The sequence below is a fragment of the Pocillopora damicornis genome, chromosome 1, assembly GCF_964200805.1.
Source record: "Pocillopora damicornis chromosome 1, jaPocDami1.2, whole genome shotgun sequence".
Classification (NCBI taxonomy): Eukaryota; Metazoa; Cnidaria; class Anthozoa; order Scleractinia; family Pocilloporidae; genus Pocillopora; species Pocillopora damicornis.
In genome coordinates, this window is record NC_142670.1 from 31,319,593 (window position 1) to 31,343,991 (window position 24,399).

Here is a 24,399-nt window from a genome sequence, read left to right on the forward strand (position 1 = left end):
ATCGTTGATAATACATCCTTGGTTTAACACTGGATCGTGGAGAGACTTAAGGAATATATTATTAAAAAAAGGCTAATTTAGACCATTTAGTCGAAATTTACATCACTTTCCAGCGGTTTTGCGAAGGGAAGAATAATGTTGCATAACACCTGGTACATGAAGATTTAGATATATGAAAATTCACATATTTGCACTGCGGTGGAAAGATGAAATTAGAAGATCCTCGCAGCTAAGAACACTACTGAAACTAGTAGTTGTAAGTAGGACCTGAAAAAAATTTCAGGCCCGTACGGGATTTGAACCCATGACCTCTGCGATACCGGTGCAGCGCTCTACCTGGTACATATTTTGTTGAATATTTTTCTTAATATTATCCTCTCAGCTCAACTCCCACAACAAGGAGCCCAAACAGGAACAAGGAAGTTCTCTTTACGTGTTAACTATTATTATGCCTTGAAGCCAATTTCTATTCCTTAAATTAAGAATCTACATTTCCCTGCATCTCTTCAACATATTTCCGCTTCCTATAACTACATAGGGTTTTCTTCACTCTGGAAAGAGGGATCAGGAAATTTTTTACGGTAATTTTCTTTTAAACAACCCACATAACCAGTTTTAATATTTACTTTTCTTACTGCTTTGTTTATTCTCTGTAAACCTCTGCATGATTATTTATTTATGAGATACTTAATATTATGGCACCAGTAAGATGTATATTTCTCCCTTTACCTCAAAAACAGGCAAAATGTTTTAATTTGTTGCAATCGCACAAGAAATTCCTTTAAATGATAAATACGTTTTTGAACGATTGAGGGGTGATTATTTGTCTGAGGGCGAGCGTTATGTTTTGATCCATTTTCCCCTTTTGGTCGCTGAACTGAACTTCCAAATGTGTATAGAACAACAGCATTAAAATTGGAGTCAGCCAATTTGGCAAAGCCATCTTCGCTTTTATCTTTCTTTACAGCTATTAAAAACTAAGATAATCTAACGCGACGTAGAGGTGTAATATTTTTCTTTAAAGCATTATAAACTGTATACTCACACTGCTGATGATGTTGTGTTTTCGCAAATTTCAGGCAACAGATTAAGGTGAAAAAATTTTGTGATAAGAGGATAAAATAGAGCATCATTGACACAGTAGAAGTTAGGCGCCAGAGAACTTTTGCATCTTAAGGGTAAGAGACGAACATAGTTGATGCACTGCCAGGAACATTTCTATTCCTTAAGAATCTCCGTTTACTTGCATCTCCTTAATATATTTCTGAATCCTCGGACTTTATAAGATAAGTTTTTCTCGACTCTCGAATTAGTGTTTACTGAATTGTTGACGGTAAAGTTGCTTAAATGGACCACATAATCAATTTTAATACTTAGTTTTCTTACTTTTTCTTTTTATACTATCTAAACCTCTGCATGATTATTTCTTTAGGTGTTAACCATACAGCCACCGTGGCTAAAATTTTGAGCCGGTCAAAATGTTGAATTTGTTGCAATCGGACGAGAAATTCTTTTAAACGGTAAATGGGTTTCTGAAAACTTGAAGGGTGATTATTTGTTAAAAGGTTAATCTTATGTTTGGATCGATTTCTCCTTTTTGTCACCGAACTAATTAATAAAACAAAGCCTGGAAAAAACACTTCTAAATGTGAGTACAACATCAGTATCTAAATAGTAGTAAAATCAGTCTTTAAATTGCAAAACTACTGCTGCATTTTAAAACAAACCAAACCATATTATATCATATTGTGGTGATAAAGGGTTGGAAGACACACCAGAAATTCTTAAGTGGTATGATTTGCGAGCAACCTACCTCATAAATTTAAGGAACGAGAGGATAAAGGAACTTGAACACGTTAGACGACAAAAAAGAACTTGTCACATTTGCAGCGTCATTAACTTAAATGAACTTCACAGTCGCCGAATTGTTCGTGCATATCTGAGTGGTAAGTAATTAAAAATGTTCTGTTATTTAAACATTTTGTTACATTTCTGTAGACTTTTTCTGCAATTTACTTGGCCTGATCCTGAACTTAAATTCGAATTGTAGCTTCATCTCTGCACTCAAGTTTGTATGTCGTTCTCGAATAATGGAATCTTGTTTACTATGAATAAATGAACTGCATCACAAATCATCAATATTAACTCGAAGTCCCCAGTCTAAAATTATACAACAATGCACAAATGGAATAGACAATTTGTTAATTAATTTTAATTAAATTTTCCTTAACTTATATACGAGTGTCTTTAGTTAGGAAATGGATAATGGAAAAACGAGAGGGATACGTTATCAAAACACTCCTAAGAGCTAATTTTAAATTAGCTTTCGTAAGTTTGAAGTCAAAATTTATCAATTTAGCCTAAAAGCTAATAATTTATACCGATAAAATTTGATTTTCAAATTAATGATATAAGTATCTTCGCCATTGGTTGGCGAACATCGCAAACAGATTAACTTTAACTTCGGGCCTGAATTTTGTTGAATTCATTGCTTGCGAGGAGCCAGAATAGAAATAATGATGTTCTTTTTTCATGTTAATCATTATACATTGGCTTAAAGCAAATAATCGGTACCGTATCATAGTTTTAATACCTTCATGAAAGAAAGCATTTTTAACTCGGTAACAATCAGGTGATTGAGGACCGCATTTCTTATATTTATCAGCTCCAGAGTTGCGTAGAGTAAGTTTAATTTGCTTAAATCTCAAAATAGGTTTTGGAAAATTTTTAACTAAATACGGCTGCTTTGCAACAGACCAGACCATCAATTTTAGGATTTAGTTTTCAAATATCACCCATGATTGCTATCCATGGAAGACCTGTGTATTTGTTTTAACACGATGATGGTCGAACTCCACTTCGTTTCTACTTTCTCTCCGCGGTTTTGAGGTTTTTCGGTGCCTTGAAAGGGATCAAATGAAAAAAATGTGCCAAATGTCGTGCGGGTACTTGCTTTATTCTGTGCAGAAGGCTGGAGTAGTCTTTCAGGCTATAAGAAATAAAAAAAATTGAGAGCGTTCATGTAAGTTTGGACAAGGACGTGATCACGAGGGTAACTTTGGATAAGTGATTGGAGATAACTCTTCACTCCATTGTTGATAACTGAGTTGAGATAAAGGTGATTTGAAATAAATAGTAAGAGAATAAGTTTTAAATTGCTTGACCGATTGTACTTCGTTTCTGCTTTGAGAACTGGAATCTTCAGGACTTAATTATCTTCAAGCCGCACAGGTGTTGTCAGTCGGTTGTAATTTGCGTCCACGAGGCGCCTTTCCTACAATAGAAACCTGATAAGGAGGTTCGGGCAATTTCCATTCTCTAAGCTGATAAAAAATTAATGTCCTTAATGCATCAACATGTCAAATTCATAATATTTGGTCACGACACCATAGTTAAAACAATTTTATCAAGGACTTATCCCGGACTCAAGTTCAATGCGCAAAGGCTATGCATTAAGAAACCAAGCTTCTTGGCAACGATTTGACGCAAAGTGCCGATCTAATTTCTGGAGGGCTTTTCTTAATTGTTTCTACACATTTTTCTGAAATGTTTGAGGGCACTCGTTATTGAGCAGAGGCGAATTATATATTTTTTAGGCTTAAAGGATTCTGAGAGCTGATAATCAAGTCTCCTTGACGTTGGTGAGTGCGGGGGTTCTAAGGAATAATTGCGTTTTTATCGTCTATTGTCGTTGATATAAGAAAACAATTTTGTTCTCTATGCTAATACAAAGATAATCGAACGTGCTTTCTCCGTGTATTGATACATTAAATATAAAATTCCAAGCATTTACGCCTAAACATATAGTGGAAAATATTTTATTGAGGACTTCAAATGAGCCAGCTCTCATCTTTTACTAACGCACCCTAAATTGTTCATCACAGCTTGGCACATACATGTAGCTGCAAAATGACAAATATTGATAACACAATCATTTCAAAGGTTTTCAGTCCTCTTTCAGGACGCAACTCTAAACTGATATAGGAATGAGACCACATCCAACTGGGAAAGAAAAAGTCTGTTGCGTTTATGAATAAGATTCCAACCTCGTTATATTTGCTTTCTCGAATTGAATAAAAAAAAATGAAACTAAAAAATTAAAAACAAATTGCATCCAAACAAATAATTGACAATATCATTTTTTGCCTCTAAAGAACAACTTAGAGAGCCGTGTAAACGATACAGAAATCATGTGAAGAGTTCAGACGTGTTTAACGTTAAAGATATAGTCGAAATACTAAAGTTAGAATAGAATGGATAACGGATATTTTATCTCATTTATCTTGGCTTTTAGATGCCGAAACGTGTACAATGAAAGGCAGTTTTGTTTCCCATAGGACATGCCTTTTAGGTCTCTGTGTGTGCACGCCCCGCGTGCTTGAGTCTGAGACATTTTGATTAGCTTGAATTGTGTGGTAATAACTTTCTTTTTGTTCATTGTATTTTAGTTTTTGCGAGATTTCAAGTATAATGAATATATTGAGATTGATAGACGCTTAGAGGTTTCGTTTGTATTAAACATTTCTCCGACGCGGCGTAGATAGAATCGATTAATGTCAGCGTCTGCCCCGTTACAGGAAGTGATTCTGCGAATCAGACGAGGAATTCCTTTAAGTAAAAAATATGTCATTCGTGAGCTTGGATGTCCGCATTGGACTCAAGACCTCGGCCACAGTTTTCCCGATACGGACCGACCTAGGGTGGTGAATAACATTTTTATTTTTTTCTCTTAAACTTAACAAAATTCTTTCCAAAAGAAATTGCATGATTTGGGGCTTTAATTACAGCAAGATCTTCCATAAACTGAAAATTTTTTAAGCGAGTAAATGGTAGTTAAAATATAGGTACTGCAAATTAAAGAGAGCTGCTTCACCGAAACGACAGTGTTTTCTTCAACTTACGGAAAGCATTATTCACTCTCGTCGACGATTAATTAATTATTTATTAATAAGGAAAGTAAAAGTAAGTCGATTCGATTTTTTTGTTTTTTTTTTATTTTGAGGTTATTTTGTTCACTACGAACAAATTGTTTGAAAGAATTCAGATATTATAAGAATGAAAGTTCCATCTATTAATTCGATTGTAACCAAAATACCAAACTGTTTACAGACTGTTTTTAGGTCGCTTGTCAACTAATTTAATGTGGCTTTTGCTTATACAAATTCATTTCCAATATTTTTCTGTCTACCGATGTGATTTGAGAGAGTAAAAAGAAAGGATTAATAAGTTATTTATCGGCTTGAGGTAGTGACCGACGACTTTGCTTAAAAATACTGCCCAGCCGGAAAAAAGAGATATGTTTATGTAAAGTGGCAACGAAAGCAGAGATGTACTCGGCGACTCACGAAAGCGTTACCGTTGCCCGTGGGCAGAGATAGGAAAATACGGACCACGCAAAGAACCAATATTGCAGGATTCGTTACCGTGGTCCCTGAGAAAAAAATTAACTAGTTTACTGAACAAGCGGCACTGAAAGACGAAAAGAGAATTTCAATTGATAGTCTCTTGGAAGTATTATATATTAAAGGGCATAGTTTTACTGTTTGGATCTATTTTCCACTTTTAAATACTGAACTGTTTTGTTGATAAGTAAAGAAAACGCACACACACACATTCTTAGATTTATTTCTTTCCCGAAAAATGTGGATTATTAACAACAATTATGGATTGCTTTTAGTGAATTTTCAGGCAACAAATTTTAATCAAAATTTGCATATACTATGATTGTTATGTCTTGAGTTTTTTTTGAAAGACACCTCTTTTTTTCCCTTTAAAGGTAGACTGTCGTCAGACAGGAATATAACATCTTTTGGGGAATGATCCTCGATATTTTCAAATTCAATAAAAGCGAAGAGGTATGTATTGGCTATTCCGAAATTTGAGATTCCTTTTCCTCGCTTCTACCATGGAATTTGTCACAGCTAATGATCAATGTAGGACAGAAGTAAACATACAAGGAATGGCTCTCAAACGCTCTGTCTTTAAAAGATGGTCAGTGGCGACTCCTCACCTTTGCGATGTCAAATGTGGACAAGAGATCGCGTGCCAAAGTTATAACTACAATCGAAAATACCATATATGTGAACTAAATAACCGCACCAAGGAGGCGAGACAAGAGAATTTCCTTTCAGCCCCCTCGTGGTTTTACATCAGGCGATTGAACGGCAGAGGTAAGAAGTCAGAATTCCATGTGACTCGCTGATTTTTGGTTCTCTAGATTTTCTCCTCACTAAGCCAACCTTGTTCCCTCTCATCTATAATTGAGAAATAAGAATAGGACGAAAAAAAAACTTTTATTTTTACGGCAGCTCCTTTGGGTTCTATTCCTGAGTTACCGGCGATATCCTGTCTCGAAATAAAGGCGAGTGAAGGTAAAAACACCATCAGCGGCAAGTACTGGCTGGATCCAATAGGAACTGGGAAGGCAACATTGATTAACTGTGATATGGCTAGCGGGGGTAGGTCTTATTTTTTTTACGAGTTAACTTAATTTTATACAACAAATTATGTTAATGTTATTTTTATTTTTGTCACTAATATTTGTTTGGTTAATATCAGTTCTAGCGTGGATACCCTTTTCACTTCGTTTTACTTCTTTGCCTTTATTCTAATTTCTAGATATGGATGAATGTAAATATAACATCAGTGAGTGCAATGTGAATGCAAACTGCACTAACACGGAAAGTTCTTACAAATGCACTTGCAAAGCGGGATACACTGGCGATGGACATTCATGTTCAGGTAACTTTCGTCATCCAAGATGACCATGAATGTGTTTCTGCATTAATTGTTTTAGCTCACCCCTGTGCGAGGTCTTCTCATGATGGTGAGTTCAGCAACAAATTAAAGCAGAATTTATAATATTGACGTTATTGATGAATGCAGTAACACATTAAGGTTATGATAAGCACTTGTATCGGAGGCAAAAGGAAACATGTATAATACTGTGTTATGCAGATATTTTTTGAAAGAAGAAATGCTGAAAAGGTTTGTGACGTTAATACGAAATAAATAAATTTTAAAAAATCATCGTCAACATCATTGCCAACAAATCACCATCATCAACCAACATCATCCTCGTCACCATCACTTTGAGAAATTCTGTCTTGGTCATTCATGAGAGTTGTTGGAAAATCGTGCCAAGATATACAGGAATAGCTTTAGCATTCAACAATCTGTACCTTTGTCATGGTAACTACTCCGGCAGCCATGTGAAACTTCTGCTTCCCATGCAAATATGTGCCAACGCATGAATTCTGAGCCACAGTCTTTTTTATCTGAAGTACCAGCAAATGCGAATCATGACGGAAATTATGCGAGACATACAATCGTAACTGAGGAATTTGTTCTGTTTGTGCCCAACATGCTATTTCCGTTCAATTTTTTTCATTTCCTATTTATCTATCATTTATACATGACATGTGTTTATAGATATCGATGAATGCAGCGATGGAAGCAATATTTGTGACGAGAATACGAACTGTACCAACTTTATTGGCTCTTATAATTGTAGCTGTACAGAAGGATACACTGGAAGCGGCCAATCATGTCAAGGTATATCATATTGCCGATTGTTACTTTCTGCGACCAGGCAGTGAATAGGAATGCGTGTTTATGCTACATTAGATAATTAAGCTCTAGCATCAAACAAAGCAATTTTTAATACTCGTGCATATTGAGTACCAATGGCTATTTACGCTCATGCCCAAGGATAACGTTGCCCATATACAGCCGTTTCAGAGACGCCTGTTTTCATACGTGGAAAGCTACATCTCCAGTTTTTATTGTTTATTCATCTCTTTTTTGTAAAATAAATTTTCAGTTGTTTCACTGGTTGAACGAAAAAAAATGGTCACGACAGTGAGTGGAACTGATAATTTATTCTGAGCCTATAAACATATACAAATCAGCAAGCAACAAAAAGCGCGCGCGAACTTGACATGATAATACGTGACCTTGAGTGTCCTTTACATGATTATCGTGTAATCTGTAGCTAGAAGACCTCCTAGGCGCTAATTTCAAAAATTCACTATACGATTTCGGCCAATCAGAAAAAAAGATAGTGAGTTAGATGTATAACAAGAACTGTTAATTGGACAGTGTCGTGGGACAGTTTGACCGTCATGCTTGTGTAATTAAACAGAATGCTTAATGTAAGTGCACTATTTTGTACAAAGAAAGGCAAAGACAGAAAAGGTAAAAACTCGGATTTGAGCTCGGGGGAATTGAGAACAATTCTGGCGAGTAAAGTGAAGTGCTCATGTAGGGGACTTCGTGACAACAAGACACACACTCTGACTAACTTCATTCAGTTAGACGACAAATATGAAAAAAGGCGGAAAACGCTAAAATCTGACTGTAATACTGAGCTGGAGATAGAATCCCGACGGGGATGTTACATTTTACCCTGACCACGCTTTGTTACCAATCTTTCACATTTTTCTTACTACTTTGTTCTCTGAGACATTGACGAATGCAGTGAGGCTCATGCCGTAAAAATGAACAAATGTCATCCGAATGCCTCTTGCACTAATACTGGGGGCTCGTACAGCTGTTCCTGTATTCCAGGATACATTGGGGATGGTTTTCAGTGTAAAGGTACGTTTGGTATCTGCCATACCATTACATTAGTCATGGTCGCTATAGGTTATACATATTGCTGCTTGGTTATATGTAAACTGCGTTAGCTGCACCTTTACCTTGCTGAAAGCCGTTCTTTAATGCGTTATTGAAGAAAGAGGAACACAAGTTCAGATACTGTTATTCATGGTTAATAATTAAATTATCCATATTTATGGTTTTTGATGACTATACGGGTGCCATTTGACTTTGTAGTTGATCCTTGCTATGAATACAAAAACCTGAGTGATTTTCAAAGAAAAAACAGTTACCATACTCCCCCGAATGAAGAGTCGTGCGACAGGGAACTCGATGGATGGTATCGTTTTGTAGGAGCTGCTGGAACAAAAATGCCAACAACATTTGTGGCACCTTTTAGATGTGGTACAGCCTGCTCTGGCTGGCTGCATGGTACTCATCCTACTGTGGAACATGGTGAGGTTTACAGGGAAGTCTACTTCAGTAGCTCTTCAAAAGACCGCAGCTACAAAACCCAAATTTCGGTCAAGAACTGCTCATCCTATTATATATACAAACTTGGTCAGCCGCCCCGGTGTGAGTCGCGCTACTGTGGCACAGACTGAATATGCAGAGAGAACTTTACGCAACAATAGGATTCATAACCGTTGTTTTTCAGTTATTTGGCGTTATGAGCTCTCACATTTTGATAGATTTTTGCGCTGGTGTCGTCTTCTTAATCATATCATTAAAAATCTTATTTGCAATGATAGTAAGGACTCATGACTCAGAAAAAACTTATTTCAGTAAACAGAAGTGTCATTCTCGCAGTATGAATTATCGAAAAGTAGGTAAATATAGTTTCCAATGCAGTCCGATTCTGAAATTCTACATAGCTTTTGTTAGTACCTTTCTCTGCTACTTCTTTAATTTATTCTTATACCTCAACGTGATGTTTGCTTTTAAAACAAAACTACAATCAAAAATGAGTATGTAACAGTATTATAACTGAAGAAGAATCGTACGAAAGATTCGAGAGTGATCAAGAAAACAACCAGGAATTTTTGAGTGCTAGATTTATTAACAGAGTTGAACTGTGTATTTTATAGTTGAACACGGTACCTGAAGGTTTTGCTCCATTGCTCGTCAACTGGTCTTGATGAGGGCGAACTGGTAAAGGGGCGAACTTGCTCAAAGCTTTCACACGGAAATTATTCAATGCTTTCTTTCTAATAGAGTAGTATTCATTTTGGCTGAGGAGCGGTAAAATATATAAATCTGTCGTTTTTCCATTACTTAAAAAACCATTAGGGCCTGGAAAAGAACCCTTCGAGGGCAAGTGATAATTTTTTTTGATAATCCTACCATGCTAAGAGCCGTGTAAGAAAATTTTATCAATGATTCATATGATATACCCATGTGTCTAAGAGAAAAAAACTTGAGAAAGATGAAACCATTTAATTAGTTATGGTCGTTATAGGTTTGACTCGGCTCAGAAGGAAAGGGATCTTGGTTCAATGTGATTGGAAAGACCATAATTCATTTAAGTACGGCAGTTAATGTTGGAGTTTTAGGTTACTATTCAAGTAAGTTTGGGATGTACAGGAACACAGAAAGACTACGAAACTTTTCATCTCTAAAAGCGTTGTGTAATAAAAATAGTTAAATACGTGAATTAATAAATGTTAAAATGGGACATTTTGCATTTTACCACAAACTTTGATTCACTACTATTGCGACAACTGAGAGCGAGTGTCCCATCGTAGCCAACTTAACATGATTATTGTTGGAGGAAGTTCAATTTTCCTTCATGTTTCCACAGCAAATAATTATGATCAGTTCTGGAGAAGATTTGCACGAGCACTTGTCGTGGTCTCGCGCGCTGACTCTGACTCGCGTATTTGAACTTGGCCGTTTGAACGACAGCTTTCCTTAGATTTGTGCACCACCTTTCGCGCTCTTAGAATCAACGTAAAAATCTCTGGTCAAGAGTTGTGTGACAATGAGCTCCTTGAGGAATGGTATCGTTTTGTGGGAGCTGCAAGAACTAAAATGCAAACAACGCATGTGCCACGAAACAGATGTGTTACGATATTCTCAGGTGGGTTGAACGGTACGCATCCTGCCTTGGAAGATAATAAAGTTTACAGGACAGTTTGCTTTAACAAACTGCTACATTGTTTCATCTGTTGATGGTAAATAAAATTTCTCATTTCTAGTGTCACCGAAGACCATCTATCTAGAAAATCAAGAATATGACATAAATAATTCTTTAAAAAATATATGTATATAGTTTTAGAATAATACTCCTGAGCGGATGTCTGTGTTTATCGATACGAAAGATACGTGAAGAATTTTTTTAAGGAATGGAAAAACAGTTAAGCATAACATGCGATATTTGCACAAATTCTGAAACAGTCACTCACTATTGTTTCATAATTCAATATTAAAGCAGGGTGTAATTGAGCTCAATAGAGGAGCTGTAACGAAACGAAGAAAACCGTCATTTCTCTGTTGCCAAAGACCAATAGGGTTCAAACCCTCGAGGGTCATTGGTAGATATTTTCTTCTCAGAGTACTTTTAGATTGATTTGGGATTCATTAGCATGTCAATTCCGAGAGGAAACTTGAACCCATCCAATGTTGGGCAAAACAACAGCGAAGTTAATAAATAACTTAAGAAACATACTAGAACGTAGAAAAATATTGTAGGGGTCTATTCAAAGAAAACGTGATATTAGCTCGGTCATTGTGTTTCAGGTTGGGTGTGTCATGTCAATAAAAGAGACATCGTGTATTTTATCTCATTATCCATAAAATGTTCAATTTTCAACTCCGAATATTGGATTTCTAGTGTTCTAATTGGTTCACTCAACTCCGGTTATGAAGGGAGAGACCATTGTGATATCAACCCTTCTTAAGATGTTAGTACCGAAAATTTGGCGTTGGATCAAATGATAATCCCATAATTGATATTTTTCTTTGTTCCCATCACCCGTCTGCGTGATATTATATTGATATTGTAAGGAGAAGTTCTGTCTTGGTCACTCATGGGATTTAGAGGGTTATGAGGTCTCATTGGTCTCATCTCAGACCCTCTGGAACGCTTAGAAAAAAAAAAAAACCAAATCCCTGAAATTGCATATTTCTGTAAGTTCCTCGATTGTATTCTTGGTAAATATCAACCACGTCAATTTATACGCCGACATTTCTGAAAGAAAAAAAATTCCGCCGTTCTAGCCTCTTACCTCTGCAGCTAGAGTATAAAAAGATTATTGGGCATAATCATATCCAGTTCCAACCATACTCAAAGTTTAACAAATCACGTCCATGGCACCTTTTTGTTCGTTTTCAAATCACACATAATGAGAAATTGAACTATGTTAAGGATGATTTTAAAAGTTTCGGAAGAAAGAGTAACTCTTAAAACAAACAAAAAAAGTGACAGCGAGCTTCTATTTATTCATGTCTGCCATCTTACCTTGAAGAAGGCAGCGATTTTCATTCATTGTTTATTCTGCAAAAATTATGTTGCTAAACACCTGCTGTCGTGAAGCCAACAAAAATTCTCATCTTACACTTGTAGCTTGGATAATATTTTCACATATTTTTCCCTTAAGTACGAGAAAATTAACTTTGAAGATGAAGCCTTCGTGAGAACCGCGAAAATAGGTTAGAAACGACATTATTTGCAAAACACTATTGCGTGTTAATTTAACGGTGTTTAAAACAAGAAGGTACAAATTCATTTATGCCATGATTAAAAATATTTCAACACCTTTCAATTAATTTTGGATGGCAAAATAACCTCACATGTTTGTAGTGTCATTACCAACCAAAAAATGTACTGTCAGTGACTAATTAGTGTCAAGCTTACACTCATGCACGTACAGCGTGTAGTTATAAAAATTTGAATTTGAACTCTTATTTTTTGCTGCTAAGTTCCGTACATCTAAGTCTTTATGTTTTTCGTACATGATTCAGTCTTGTTTACATTGGAAAAAAATTAATGTTTGTTCGAAGATTCCCACGAGAACAGAGGAAGTTATTAGACTTATATTATACAACGGTGGAAAAATTTAATGAAAGATTCTGAAGTAGCGTTCCTCACGCTAAACTGATTTTTCCGTAGCCAAAGACGTTCTTTCTGTATAGCTTTTATTCTTAATAATCTTTATTTAGCACACTGTTTATTTAGTTTCCTTATGTAAACACTGAATTATGAGAAAATTTGAGGAATATCTAATTAACATACGTCTAAAAGCTAATTTAGACCAATTAGTTGTAATGCACGCGATTTTAATGATTTGGAACTTTAAAGGAAAACGAATCGTGACAAGTTTTTTGTTTTGTTATGTTTTTTTTTTTTTTAAGAAAAAAAAAGCTTGTCATCGCGGCCATTGTCCAGCGATATTGCTCGAAAGTCGGATACTCATTTTGTTGAATTTTTTTCTGGCCATTATCCCTTCCGTTTAATTCCCTGAGCGAGGAACCTAAAGTGGAGAAAAATAAAATGTTTTTAGTATTTACTTTTATTTCAGTGGCTTAGAGCCAACTTTAAGTATCGTGACCATGGCTACCATACTGTGATGAAAGAGAGCATTTTTAATTCCGCAGCAGTTAGGCGCTTATAAGCATCCTGAGAAGGTAAGAAACAATACTTCCAGAAAAATTTTTCATTCAATAAGAATCTTCCTTTACCCGCATCTCCTATATTTCTGTAGTTTAGAATTACATAGGATAAGTTTTGCCCAACTCTTGAGTTAGAGTTTGGTAAATTGTTGCCGGCAAACTAAATAACGCTGCTTTGAAATACACCATATCATTAGTTTTGAAAAATAGTTTCCTTACTAGTTCGGGTATACTATCTAAACCTCTACATATTTGTTTCTGGTACGCCGCACATTTCTCTGTTTACCTTATAAACTGCCAATACATACAGCCGCCTTGGCTAATGTTTCATGGTGGCCAAAAACTTTGAATTTGTTGCAGTCGGAAGAGGATTTCCTTTAAATATAAATTCATTTTTCCAACAAGTAGAAGAGGATAGTTTGTTGGAGGTCGGGCCTTACTGTTTGAATTTATCTTACCCTTTTAGTATCTAAATTCGTAGTTAGCCAGTTTGATAAAGCCATCTTCTCTGCTGCCTATCTATTTTTTCCTCTATGTCAGTAACACCAGATCAGCGTATTAAAATCATAATTCCACAAAATTTAAAAATGCGTTTATCTTCAAAACTCAGATAATCTACCGCAGCTAAAAGCGCGCTTAAAAATTCTTCCTTGCCATTTTAATTGAAATCCTATCAAGCATCACGTAAATTGTATACTCACAATATCAATATGGAGTGTTTTTGCTAACTTTCGGATGACATATTAATGTGCATGTGATATGATTATTATCTTTTCATCTGGTATTTAGCCAACTTGGTTGAGAGCAATTACTTTTTTCCCCTTCAAAATAGACTGTCATTACGCAGGAACATAACATATACCTTTTGGGTTCTATCCTTTACATTTGCAGATTCAGTACAAGCAAAGAAGTATGAATTGGATGTTACGCAATTTAAGATTCTTCCTCTTCGCTTCTGCCATGGCGTTTGTCACAGCTAATGATCAATACAGGACAGAGGAAAAGATACAATGCAAGACAGAAGTAAACATACACGGAATGGCTCTCAAGCGCTCTGTCTTCAAACGATGGTCAGTGGCAGCTCCTCACCTCTGCGATGTCAAATGCGAACAAGAGATCACCTGCCAAAGCTATAACTACAATACAAAATACCAAATATGTGAACTAAATAACCGCACCAAGGAGGCGAGACCAGAGAATTTCCTTTTAGCGCCCACGTGGTTTTACATTCGACGATTGAACGGCAGAGGTAAGAAATCACAAGTCTATGTACCAATGTGATTTTTTTTTGTTTCTTTACATTTTCTCTATCCTGAGCTAACCACGTTTCTTCCCATTTACAAGAATTGATAATGAGAAAAGAAAAACTGAGAATGTATTTTACTGCAGCTCCCTTGGGTTCTATACCCGAATTAGCGGCGCTGTCCTGTCACGAAATAAAGGCGAGTGAAGGAAACGACAGTATAAGCGGCAACTTTTGGCTGGATCCGACTGTTACTGGGAAGGCCGTTTTGATTGACTGTGACATGGCTAGCGGGGGTAGGTCTTATCAGTTCTCTTCGAGTTAAGTTACGAAGTTATGTTTGTCAATGCTTTGGATATACTCAACAAACGCTTGCCAGTTGTCGTACTTATTTACTTTATTTACTTGTGTTCCATATAAAGCAAAAGGTCGACTGAAAATAAATTACAAAACGCTAACTGATTCGATTTGCTTATTTAGAAACGTAACAAGATATTGAAAAGCGAAACGATACAAAATGATTTTACATACCGACATTCGTGGCTCAAGTTCTCGGGAGAAGATCCAAACACGTGCGTTCACTAACTCAACTAATTGTTTACTAATCAAGTTTCCCGTACTGTACTACGATAAAGATTATGACGTCAGCGTAACTGTATATATATATATATATATATATATATATATTTTTTTTTTTTTATATTATTAGCATTGTTGTTTGTTTAGTCAGTATCAGTTCTTGTCTGGATTACTTTCTTATATTTTCTCTTCTTTTGCAATTTCTAGATATGGATGAATGTAAATCTAAAATCAGTGACTGCGATGTGAATGCAAACTGCACTAACACGGACGGTTCTTACAAATGCAAATGTAAAGCTGGATACGCTGGTGATGGACACTCTTGTTCAGGTACTTATACCTTCATCTTCAAAGATGACCCGTTTTATTTTGCTTCCAGTAGCTGTTTTAGCTATTTTTTATGTTAATCGTCTCAAAACAATGATTACAGCGATTCATTTAGATTAGTTACTTCTAGCAATTACATCGGGGGAAGTAAATCTGCCAAACAGACTCATGTAAAAATATATAAAGGGGTAAGTTTCTAAAGAAACTGTGGTGCTGCGTCGGTGGGAGAATATAGCAGATAATTTAGTGTTAACAACTGGGTTGAAAACGTAAATTAGCCACCGTAAAGAGTAAAAAAGCTGACGTTTCGAGCGTTAGCCCTTCGTCAAATCGCTCTGACGAAGGGCTAACGCTCGAAACGTCAGCTTTTTTACTCTTTACGGTGGCTAATTTACGTTTTCAACCCAGTTGTTAACACTAAATTACCTCATGTAAAAATATGCTGTGCCGATATTTCTCAGTGCAACGATAATCTGCAGGTTTATGACATGTATATGACGTAAACTAAGCATTTTTTCTTTGAAATCATTTCTATCACCTTATCATCTCACAACATCACCGTTATCATCTTCATCGCCGCATTTAACATTACTTTGATTACCATCAATCATCAACATCATCATGGTCATCAGCTTTAACGTTGTAACTCTTCATTGCACTGCTTATTCTTTCAAGATATCAATGAATGTAACAATGGAAGCCATTCGTGTGATGTGAATGCAAACTGTGAAAACAAGAATGGCTCTCACAACTGCATCTGTAAGGAAGGATACATTGGGGATGGACAATCGTGCCAAGGTATATAGGAATAGGTTTAGCGACAACGCAGGAATAGTCAGCTATGGTCTTTGTACCTGAATCCCCACATCGCTCATTCAATCTTGAATTGTGTGGCAACTCTCCTCTGTAATAATTGTCATGAAAAACACCTACAACAGTTAGTTATTCTCACTAATTCTCATAATTGTACCGGTAAGGAAGGATAAACGAGAAACAGACAATCATGTTAAGGTACAAAAGATTAGCCTTTCAAACAGCCAATTTTTGGATGTAAATTCTGCGTTTGTTAGCCACATTCTATTATCCCTACAAGCGTCAGACAATACAATTCTTAACATTTTTGCATGTCATGCGCCGTTTGTATGCATGGAGGCAAAAAGATAAAATATAAACATTATTTATGATTTTCCAGATATGAACGAATGTAAAAGAAACCAACCTTGCCACGTGAATGCGATCTGCACAAACACCGAAGGATCGTATGTTTGTACTTGTCACCCTGGATATACTGGAAATGGACTCAGTTGTGCAGGTAAGTGATGTTTTCCTTTGGTTCCTTTAAACGTAAACGAGACCGTCTTCTTTTCTTGGCATGTCCTATATCGGCAACAAACAATAACCCTTAATATGATCGCGATAATGACACATTTTTTTATTTGACATTTCAAATAATAATCTCTCTCTTAGACATTGACGAATGCAGTGAAGCTCATGCCGTTAAATTAAACAAATGTCATCCGAATGCCTCTTGTATTAATACTAGGGGCTCATACAACTGTTATTGCAATCCTACTTACACTGGAAATGGTTTCAAATGTACAGGTACGTTCGGTTTCTTTGAGCCAATTTAAGTTTTATTTTGTAGCTCAGCTTTAATTTAAAAATAAATTGCTTACAGCTGTCTTTCTTTCGAAACATGAAAAACGGGCGAAATTCTCCTTCATAGCAACGCAAACGCAAAAATGAATGATCTCTTAATTATGTTTCAAATAGTTTTAAAAAAACTCTTACAAGAAGTGTCCCATAATGCAAACATGATTCTCTCCCAACAATCCTTAAAGCTTTGGAAAATCCCTTATTTGAGGGAAGTTATAACAATAGCAATTATATAGTTATTTGACGTGTAGACATTACAGAAACTTAATTTGTTGATCGTAGCAGACAGAGGCATCACACACGCAAAGGAACAGTTATTGAAAACAAATGCTTTTTAGATAAAAAAAATCTTAAAAGATGTCAAGGAAAATTATTTACCTTTGATTGTTCAAAAAATTTTTTAATTTATATTGAACTTTTTCAGCCGACCCATGTTATCATTATCAAAGCTTGAGTGATGCCACTAGAAAGAGCAGTTACATAACACCCCAGTACCAAGAGGTTTGTGACGACCAACTCCCTGAGGAAAGGTATCGTTTTGTGGGAGCTGCGGGAACAAAAATGCCAACAGCACGTGTGCCCGCATTTAGATGCGGTACATCCTGGTCAGGCTGGTTGGATGGTGCTCATCCTACAGTGGAAGATGGTAATGTCTCCAGGACGGTCTGCTTTAGTGATCGTTATTCTGGTTGTAAAGCCATAAAGAATATTTCTGTGATAAACTGTGGATCTTACTTTATCTACAAACTTTTTAGGCCACCAGATTGTTATATGCGTTACTGTGCTACAGACTGAATGTCAAGCAAATATAGTTCGCGTAATAAGAAGGTACATAAATAGATCTTTATGACTTTGCATAAGGTATGTAACATGTAACTTAGTTAAATTGTGGCCTTTCCCCGTTAGCGACAAATCTTACAAGTACGTGTGGTTTGTCGCGACTCGACAAATTTTGGCCGAAGCGGACAAATCTTCAAAAGCACCACAGACAAAATTTTTCACGGGTAAAAATTGGACAAAATCGACTAAATAAACAAAAACGTGATAAACGTGTCAATCATTCGTCGTATAAGCTACAAGAACCGTGTAATTGAACTGAAATCAGTTTTCTAGAAAGGGAAAATTGTCTTTTGCTCAGTAATTCTAAACTTTTAATATGACTGAGGATAAATCCCTGAAATTGGAGGTGGAATCCTTTGGCAACTATGCTTGCCGGTCTCGTGAACAGATCAGGCGCTGACGGAATTTTACGGCTTTTACGGCTGACGGAAAAAAAAAATTTCAAAACAAAATTTGTCCCTTGATTTTGTCGGGACAATTCTAGTTTTGTCCGTTAGTGGGGAAAAGCTCAAAGTAAAACGAATAAATGGGTATGACGGTCAAAATCTGATAGCCCTGGCAAATGATTCCTAACTTTGACGTTGTAATTGTGCCTTAGTATTAAGAAGAGTTTTAACTAACCTCCAGACTCACAGTAAAATAATTTAACGGCTTAAACCTGTCGAAACCGTGTGTCAAAATGGATCCTTTAAATTCTAGGCGGATTCCAAACCGGAATTGATGATCACCATGAAAATGGCGTGATGCAGTTTCCGTCCAGATGATTTATATTTGATATTAAAATTGGAGTTTGTTTATCTCAGTTTTACGCGGTGAAAGTCTCAACTTTTTTGTCCTGATAAAGTAGTAGGAATGAGCCGTATATATAAAGATATACAACAAATCCATTATCAAGAGCGAATAAGGACAAGGAAAGAAAACCACGCCTGAAAAACCACTGCCACTGCCTGATATTTCACTATTCTATGACTGGCTAGTCTTCGATCCATTTGATGTTCATTTGTCTCGCGCTTTTAAGGAGAGACCTGAAAACACAGCAAATAGGTAAAAAAACTGGTGAGTTTTTTAACAACATCAAAATATCGAAAAATCGTTGCTGGTATTTACAAACGAGAGTGATATGAGCTGGATCACTTTGTGGCTCAGCTTCTTGAGTGATGTAAATAGACGGGCATCGTCTCATCATTTAACAAAAATGGTGTAAATTCCTAATAAACACATTTATTTAGCCTTGCATGTAAATGGAGCAGTCAATGTTATCTGTTTGGCAAAAGGGAGTGGATAACGTTCTCGCAGAAAACGAATTGTGTGTGTACTTGCCGATATTACTCTGAAAAAAAAACAACAAACATTGCGGAAAATCTCAAAAGTAACGCCCAGAGATTTGAATCACACTGGGAATTCTTCCTCTGTATATTTATTCAATTCAAATAATACTTTTTTCACAATTGTTGTGCTAAATTTCAGTCATAAGTCAGACTTTGTGAAGGTTTAACTATGTTACGAGCAATTTGAAAATTCTAAGCTTCTTGCGCGGATGAAAGACCCAGAAAAAATTAAAGACGGGCTTCTATTATTACCAACGTTTTGCGTTCAAATAAAAGTCATCAATACCTTCTAGTGCCTGTCATGTCTGCCAACTTAAAACGAAGTGGGCAAGGATTTATAAACATTGTTTATTTGGTCAAGAATGCGCAAAAATCATACTGAAAACACCTACTGACGTAAAGCCATAAAATTTATCAATTTAAGTTTGTTTACTTTGAAAAATGGATACCATGAAAATCATTAATACTAGCTAATGTCTTCTTCAATTACTGAGGAAGTTTCGAGTCAAAAACTATACAACGTTCCTCAAGGCTAAAATATAATTGTCCGTGGCCAAATATGATCTTAATCCTATCGTTGATAATACATCCTTGGTTTAACACTGGATCGTGGAGAGACTTAAGGAATATATTATTAAAAAATGGCTAATTTAGACCGTTTAGTCGAAGTTTACGTCATTTTCCAGCGGTTTTGCGAAGGGAAGAATAATGTTGCATAACACCTAGTACGTATTTTGTTGAATATTTTTCTTAATATTATCCTCTCTGCTCACCTCCCACAACAAGGAGCCCAAACAAGAACAAGGAAGTTCTCTCTACGTGTTAACTATTATTATGGCTTGAAGCCAATTTCTATTCCTTAAATTAAGAATCGACAGTTTGCCTGCATCTCCTCAACGTATTTCTGCTTCCTAAAGCTACATGGGGTTTTCTTAACTCTGGAATCAGGATTCAGGAAATTTTTGACGCTAATGCTGCTCTCAAATAGACCACATAACCAGTTTTAATATCTACTTTTCTTACTGCTCTGTTTACTCTATGTAAACCTCTGCATGATTATTTCTTTATGAGATACTTAATATTATGGCATTAGTAAGATGTATATTTCTCCCTTTAACTCAAAAACAATCAAACAAACTAAACAAGAGTAAACGACTGTTAAGCAAAACTTATTTGTGCATAAGCAGTAAAGGCTTCTCCCACGGGTGAAAAAGTGACCCAGAAAAATATTCAGTAGAAACGGGCCTCTATTATTATCACATTTTGTGTTCCAATGAAATTTATTAATACCTCCTGATGCTGGTCATGTCTGTTTACTTAAAACGAGGTGGGCGAGGATTTCTATTAATTATTTATTGTGTTAAGAATAAGCGAAAACACCAACTGGCGTAATGCCAGTAAAATCATCAATAATTTCTCTTAGTGTTCCTCGAGGACTGAGGGAGTTTTCTTACTAAAATAATACAACGTTCCTCAAGGCTAAAAAAATTTTTTCGCAGCCAAAAATAATCTTAGTCTTATCGTTGATAATACATTTTCGGTACACGGTTGAGTTTACTTGGTATAACACCGGATTGTGGAAATAGTTAAGGAACATCTTATTAACAAATGGCTAAATGCTAATTTAAACCGTTTAGTCAAATCATTTGAATGATTTGAAATCGTGATAACAAATGAGTGGTGTTTATTAAATTTTTATAAATACATGTCTATCTACAGAAATACTTTATTATCGTTGCCATTTTCCAGCGATTTTGCAAAGGGAACGATTATGTTACTTAACGTCTGGTACGTGTTTTGTTGAAATGTTTCTTAGTATTATCCTCTCAGTTTACCCCCCACAACAAGGAGCCCAACCAGGAACAAGGAAGTTCTTCTTAGAGTTAACTATCATTTTGGCTTGAAGGCAATCGTTAATACCTTACCCCTAGCAACAATACTGTGATAAAAGAATAAATCAGAGCATCATTACCTCGGTAGCAGTTAGGTGATTAAGAACTTTGCATCTTGAGAGGTAAGAGACGAACGTAGTTGTTACACTGCAAGGACAGTTTCTATTCCTAAAGAATTTACATTTGCCTGCATCTCCTCAAAGTATTTCTGCTTTCTATAACTACATAGGTTTGTCAGAAACACTAGATGAGCATATTAAAATCATAATTGCACAAAAGGTGAAAACTGCTTTTAAAACTAACGTGATATAACGCAAAATAAAGGTGCACTTAATATTCTCCTTTAAAGCATTACGTAAACTCTGTACTAACACGATTAATGATGGTTAATTTAAGGCAACGTATTAAAGTCCATATAGTGTGATTATTATGACTTCATCTGGTACGCAGCCAGATTTTTTGGGAGAAATTAAAACTCTGTTTTCTTTTCTGAGAATATAACATCTGCTTGTGGCGTTCCGTTTTTTATATTTGCAGCCTCTGTACAAGAAACGAAGCATGTATTGGATATTCCGCCAAGTAAGATTCCTCCTCTACGTCTCAGCCATAAAGTCTATCACAGCTAATGAACAATGCAGGAGAGAAGTAAACATACAAGGAATGGCTCTCAAGTGCTTTGTCTTCAAAAGATGGTCAGTGGCGGCTCCTCATCTCTGCGATGTCAAATGTGGACGAGAGATCGCGTGCCAAAGCTATAACTACAATAGAAAATATCAAATATGTGAACTGAATAACCGCACTAAGGAGGCGAGGCCAGAGAATTTCCTTTCCGCGCCCGGGTGGTTTTACATCAGGCGATTGAACGGCAGAGGTAAGAAATCAGAAGTCTATGTGTCTCACTGATTTTTGTTCCTTTAGGTTTTCTCCATACTTAGCCAACCTTGCTCCCTCTCACCTATAATTTAGAAATAATAATAGGAAGAAAAGAAAACTCATATTTTCACCGCAGTTCCCTTGGGTTCTGTTCCTGAATTACCGGCGATATCCTGTCTCGAAATAAAAGCAAGTGAACGCGAAAACACTATCAGCGGCAAGTACTGGCTGGATCCAACGGGCACTGGGAAGGCAATATTGATTAACTGCGATATGGCTATCGGGGGTAGGTCTTATAGTTTTCTATTCGAGTTATTTTACATTTTTATCACTATGATTTTTTTGGTTAGTATCAGTTCTAGGTATATAGAAGCCAATTCTTGGATGTTGGCTATGGAAAGAGAGTTTTAAAAATATCTTGCACTCCTGGGAAGTAATTACGTGACGTCCTAATCCCTTGATATCACTCTGTGGAAGGTGGGGATAAAAAAAAATCCCTAAAAGCCCGGATAGTAATATGCAGTTGAGGTTCAAACAGCTAACGCTTTGATGAGCTTTTAAAGCAACAGATTGTATAACTTCTCATTTTTGCTATTACTTAGTTCTTAGGTCATTTCTACATCATTATTGTCCAACGCTAATATTTCCTCACATTTTACTTTATGCATGGATGTAATTTTGTTTAAAAAAAAAAAAACAACAACACAAGTACCATCTGCTTGCTGTTGAACGGATCAACTTACAAAATGCTAAGAAAACGATTTTACTATTTATTTTGCAACCAATTTTCTAAGGTTCATTTAACTTTGTAGCCGATCCGTGTGTCATGTATAAAAAACTGAGAGATGCCAATCGAAGAAGGAGCTACACTACGCCCCCATCTGGACCAGTGTTGTGTGATGATAAACTCCCTGAGGAACGGTATCGTTTTGTGAGAGCTTCAGGAACAAAAATGCCAACAACACGTGTGCCAGCATTCAGATGTGGTACAGACTGGTCAGGCTGGTTGGATGGTGCTCATCCTACAGTGGAAGACGCTGAAGTACGCAGGAAGGTCTGCTTTAGTGATCGTCACTCCGGTTGCAGATACTCAAACAATATTTGTGTGAAGAACTGTGGACCTTACTTTATCTACAAACTTATGGCGCCACCTGCTTGTGATACACGCTACTGTGGTACAGACTGAATATGAAGAAAAAATTTGAAAATTGAAAATTGAGCTTTTATAAATCAATCTGTAGCTGTTGGTACCTAAAGGCATATCAAGTTAGTCCACTCGTCATTACAATCATTATTATTATCATTATTATTATTATTATTATTATTGTTGTTGTTGTTGTTATTTGCAGATTTTAAACTGCTCTATCAAGAGTATCGTCAAGGGTTAAAAAAAAAACCTTTTATTTCTTGGACCACCTTCCTGTAAAATCAAAAATACATACAGAATATGAAAATCAACAGTAAAGCTAAAAGGAAATAAACAGCCTAAAAAGGCTGTTTTATATCCTTTATATCCTATAAACAGATATTTTTTATGATCGTCATTTTACCGCAAAACCACGGCGGCCTGTTTCAGGCCCACTCCTTAATAACCTCTCGCGCACTTTAGAATTAAAGCCTCTTAAACGTTAAAGCAAGTTGTAAATAATTTGTGGCACCGATCAAGTAAATCTCTGGCAACTTTTAACGGGAATGCCAGATTTATTTCGATTTAATAATCGAAATAAAATTTTGTTTGTCATATATTCACAGTGTAGAATTTTTCATTTTTTTTTTCTTTTAGTAGAGTGATGAAGATGAGCTGTGTGATGCAACATTAATTATCAAGAACAAATATGGCCTAGGAAAGAGAATCCCTCATGGCCACTTCCTGACACTTAAACATCCTAAGACTAGTTTACGACTAAGTTGATGTTAATTTGTCTCTCATTTGCAAGAGGCAACAACAAGGCAAAAGGGGCAAGGCACAGGCGAGTTTATTAACACTAATGAATCAAAATATCGAAAGTCGTTGGTGGGCTTTGCAAAGAAAAATTACATGAGCTGGTTCACGTTGTAGCTAAGCTTTTTGAGTGATGCGAATATACGGGGATCCATATGGTCTGTATAGTCTCATTATTTAACAACAATCCTGCAATCCCTCGTAAATATATTTATCTTGAAATGATCATTTTCAGCTGAGTGTCATAACGCGAACACGACAGCAAATGTTGCGGCCATTCGAATAAATATAAATAATCAAGCAAAATAACAACAACGACAACAACAACAATGATGACGAAGAAAATGAAAAATAAAAAGATTATAAAAAAAAGAAGAGAAAAGGGAAAAAGGTGAAAGAGAATCACCTGCAAGCATCTTAAATTGTAGAGAGGACGTTGACAGCGATGATAAATGAATTCGCTTTAAAATCGAGTCCCTTGACCGAGACAAACTTCATGTTCCAACAACT

General features: G+C 36.1%; 2 protein-coding genes across 4 annotated transcripts; both read left to right on the forward strand.

Annotated features, from left to right (window-relative positions):
- Nucleotides 1–3,436: 3,436 nt before the first annotated feature.
- LOC149053294 (uncharacterized) lies at nucleotides 3,437–9,349 on the forward strand. 2 transcript variants are annotated; one of them, XM_089189953.1, is made up of 7 exons: nucleotides 3,437–3,641; nucleotides 5,777–6,170; nucleotides 6,309–6,458; nucleotides 6,619–6,741; nucleotides 7,432–7,554; nucleotides 8,464–8,598; nucleotides 8,836–9,349. In XM_089189953.1, the coding sequence occupies exons 2-7, from the start codon at nucleotides 5,858–5,860 to the stop codon at nucleotides 9,201–9,203; spliced, it is 1,212 nt and encodes a 403-aa protein (XP_089046079.1). In that variant the 5' UTR covers nucleotides 3,437–3,641; nucleotides 5,777–5,857; the 3' UTR covers nucleotides 9,204–9,349. The 2 variants fall into 2 exon arrangements, with proteins under 2 accessions (XP_089046079.1, XP_089046076.1); XM_089189950.1 differs by lacking the exon at nucleotides 3,437–3,641 and having other exon boundaries at nucleotides 3,684–6,170.
- Nucleotides 9,350–13,121: 3,772 nt separating this feature from the next.
- LOC149053295 (uncharacterized) lies at nucleotides 13,122–21,863 on the forward strand. 2 transcript variants are annotated; one of them, XM_089189912.1, is made up of 8 exons: nucleotides 13,122–13,224; nucleotides 14,101–14,458; nucleotides 14,599–14,748; nucleotides 15,239–15,361; nucleotides 16,034–16,156; nucleotides 16,551–16,670; nucleotides 16,826–16,960; nucleotides 17,439–21,863. In XM_089189912.1, the coding sequence occupies exons 2-8, from the start codon at nucleotides 14,122–14,124 to the stop codon at nucleotides 17,807–17,809; spliced, it is 1,359 nt and encodes a 452-aa protein (XP_089046038.1). In that variant the 5' UTR covers nucleotides 13,122–13,224; nucleotides 14,101–14,121; the 3' UTR covers nucleotides 17,810–21,863. The 2 variants fall into 2 exon arrangements, with proteins under 2 accessions (XP_089046038.1, XP_089046045.1); XM_089189919.1 differs by lacking the exon at nucleotides 13,122–13,224 and having other exon boundaries at nucleotides 13,886–14,458.
- The last annotated feature ends 2,536 nt before the right edge of the window (nucleotides 21,864–24,399 follow it).

Coding starts and splice junctions, on each gene's coding strand:
- LOC149053294 (XM_089189953.1), top strand. CDS start 5,858: ATGTATTGGCTATTCCGAAATTTGAGATTCCTTTTCCTCGCTTCTACC. Junction 6,459..6,618: donor CTGTGATATGGCTAGCGGGG/GTAGGTCTTATT, acceptor TCTAATTTCTAG/ATATGGATGAATGTAAATAT. Junction 7,555..8,463: donor AAGCGGCCAATCATGTCAAG/GTATATCATATT, acceptor TTGTTCTCTGAG/ACATTGACGAATGCAGTGAG.
- LOC149053295 (XM_089189912.1), top strand. CDS start 14,122: ATGAATTGGATGTTACGCAATTTAAGATTCTTCCTCTTCGCTTCTGCC. Junction 14,749..15,238: donor CTGTGACATGGCTAGCGGGG/GTAGGTCTTATC, acceptor TGCAATTTCTAG/ATATGGATGAATGTAAATCT. Junction 16,961..17,438: donor AAATGGTTTCAAATGTACAG/GTACGTTCGGTT, acceptor GAACTTTTTCAG/CCGACCCATGTTATCATTAT.